Source organism: Gavialis gangeticus, unplaced genomic scaffold, assembly GCF_001723915.1.
Source record: "Gavialis gangeticus isolate Ggan-Ray unplaced genomic scaffold, GavGan_comp1, whole genome shotgun sequence".
NCBI lineage: Eukaryota > Metazoa > Chordata > Crocodylia > Gavialidae > Gavialis > Gavialis gangeticus.
The window spans coordinates 103,530,187-103,531,888 of NW_017729033.1; the positions used below are offsets into that span (position 1 = coordinate 103,530,187).

A 1,702-nucleotide genomic window follows, 5' to 3' on the forward strand; every position below is an offset into this window, starting at 1 on the left:
CCCCCCCCCCCCCCCCACACACTGTGCAAACTAGACACATGCATGCTGTGGAAGGGTAAGCTAGAGGCAGGCCTATACACACATTGTGCAAGCTCAAGACACTTTCTCCCACACCCACACCATGTGCAAATCAGATACAGACCCACACATCCAGCCACATGTAATGTGCAAGCTAGACAAACCAACACACACACTGGACACAGTCCCCCCCAAGCTAGAGATGCCCCACAGCCCCACACACTGTACAACAGACAGCCGTACAGTCCCACACAGCCAGGGTGTGAGCTAGACAGACCACTACTGTAAGTTACACGCACACATATTTCACATACCTCTGTCACACTCACACACGCGTTGTGCAAGCTCTAGCTAGGGACACACACCCCAGCCTCGTATCACTCACACCAACGCATGCGTGTAAAGCTGGCAAAGATTTTTTCCACCTGTGTAGTTGCTCTAATAAAACATATCGCATCTACCCAAACAACACGGCGTGGCGCTTCCGCGTGAGCTCCAGACAGGACCCCTCCCCACCCTGCGCTCGCTATCCAAGCGGACGTGCCCGCAGCCCGGCCCCCCGCAGCACCCCGAGTGCTCCCGGCACCGGATCCGGCCCACCTTGACAAAGGCGATGGGCGTGGTGGTGCCTTCGACGTCCAGCAGGATGGCGCGGACCGCGGCCGGCACGGACAGCACCCCCATGGCCCCGCCCGCCCTGCGCTAAGCTGCTAGGCGCCCACCGCTGCTGCAGCTGAGCGCGAGGCCGACGCGGAGCAACCGGAGCCGGCAAGCGGAGAAGGAGCGGGCCGGGCCACTGCTACGGCGATTGGATGGATGGGAGGAGGGGGCGGGGCTTATCTGGCACCCTGCGGCGCGAGGCCTGGAGCTGGGGCTAGAAGTTGGTCCGAGGGGGGCGAGGCTTAGCGCGAAGCTGGGGAGGAGCGGGCACAAGCCGCCGCGGGACTGGCAAGCCAGCAGGCAGCTGGCCACGTGAGTGGAGTGGGCGGTGCCGATTGGCTGCACTGGACGAGAAGGCGGGGCTTCGCTGACACCGGCGCCCGCGGGGCGCGGCAGTGCGGCCTGCAGCGGGCGGGGCTGCTGAGTGCACCAAGCGCAGGGGGGCGCGAGCGCGATTACATAACCAGAGGCCCCTCCAGCCCTGAGGTGGGCGCGGTGCTCTCGGCCGCTGTCGCTCTCCTCTCACGTGGGGCGAGAGAAGGCTTCGCGTGGGCCGGCCCCGTGCCTGGGGGCTCCAGTCGGAGCGGCCTGCAGATCTTCCGCTTGCTCCGCGCTGCTTCCCCCTCCCGGCCCCTAACCGCCTGGCCTTGCAGCCACAGTGCTGCGCTTCCCCCCGGCCGCCCGCAGGGGGCGCTGCGGCTCGCGCCCTGCTCTGTCGCGCTGATTGGCTGCCGCTACGGGTATATAAAGTCGGCGCAGGCGGGGCCCAGATCTCTTCCGCCGCCATTTTCTCCACCGCTCGGGGCTCTGGCTGCGCGGCGCCTCCTCTCTCTGCCACTGCGTGTCGGTCCCTGCCCGCCTGCCCACCATGGAGGACGTGACTGAGGTGAGTGGCGGCGGCGGCTCGGAGGACTTCGCCGAGGGCTCCAAGATCAACGCCAGCAAGAACCAGCAGGATGATGGGTGCGTGCGGCCTCGGGGTGGGGGCGCTTTGTCACGAGCCGGGCCGGGCCGGGGGGGGGAG

General features: G+C 66.4%; 2 protein-coding genes across 6 annotated transcripts in view; one reads left to right on the forward strand and one right to left on the reverse strand.

The window, feature by feature from the left end:
* The window catches only part of ENOPH1 (enolase-phosphatase 1), a 35,760-nt gene extending 34,861 nt beyond the window's left edge, over positions 1 to 899 (reverse strand). The window contains exon 1 of one of the 3 annotated variants that reach the window (XM_019525906.1): positions 619 to 898. In XM_019525906.1, coding sequence (XP_019381451.1) covers positions 619 to 702 — 84 coding nt within the window. In that variant the 5' untranslated portion in view covers positions 703 to 898. Of the gene's footprint in view, positions 1 to 618 lie in introns of all 3 variants that reach the window. The other 2 variants (XM_019525905.1, XM_019525904.1) reach the window with 2 other exon arrangements.
* Positions 900 to 1,429: 530 nt separating this feature from the next.
* The window catches only part of HNRNPDL (heterogeneous nuclear ribonucleoprotein D like), a 5,303-nt gene continuing 5,030 nt past the window's right edge, over positions 1,430 to 1,702 (forward strand). For 2 of the 3 annotated variants that reach the window (XR_002099184.1, XM_019525902.1), the window contains exon 1: positions 1,430 to 1,641. Coding sequence is in view for 2 of the 3 variants with exons in the window: in XM_019525902.1 (XP_019381447.1) it covers positions 1,547 to 1,641 (95 nt within the window). In the remaining variant the exon portion in view is untranslated. The remainder of the gene's footprint in view (positions 1,642 to 1,702) is intronic. The other variant, XM_019525901.1, reaches the window with a different exon arrangement.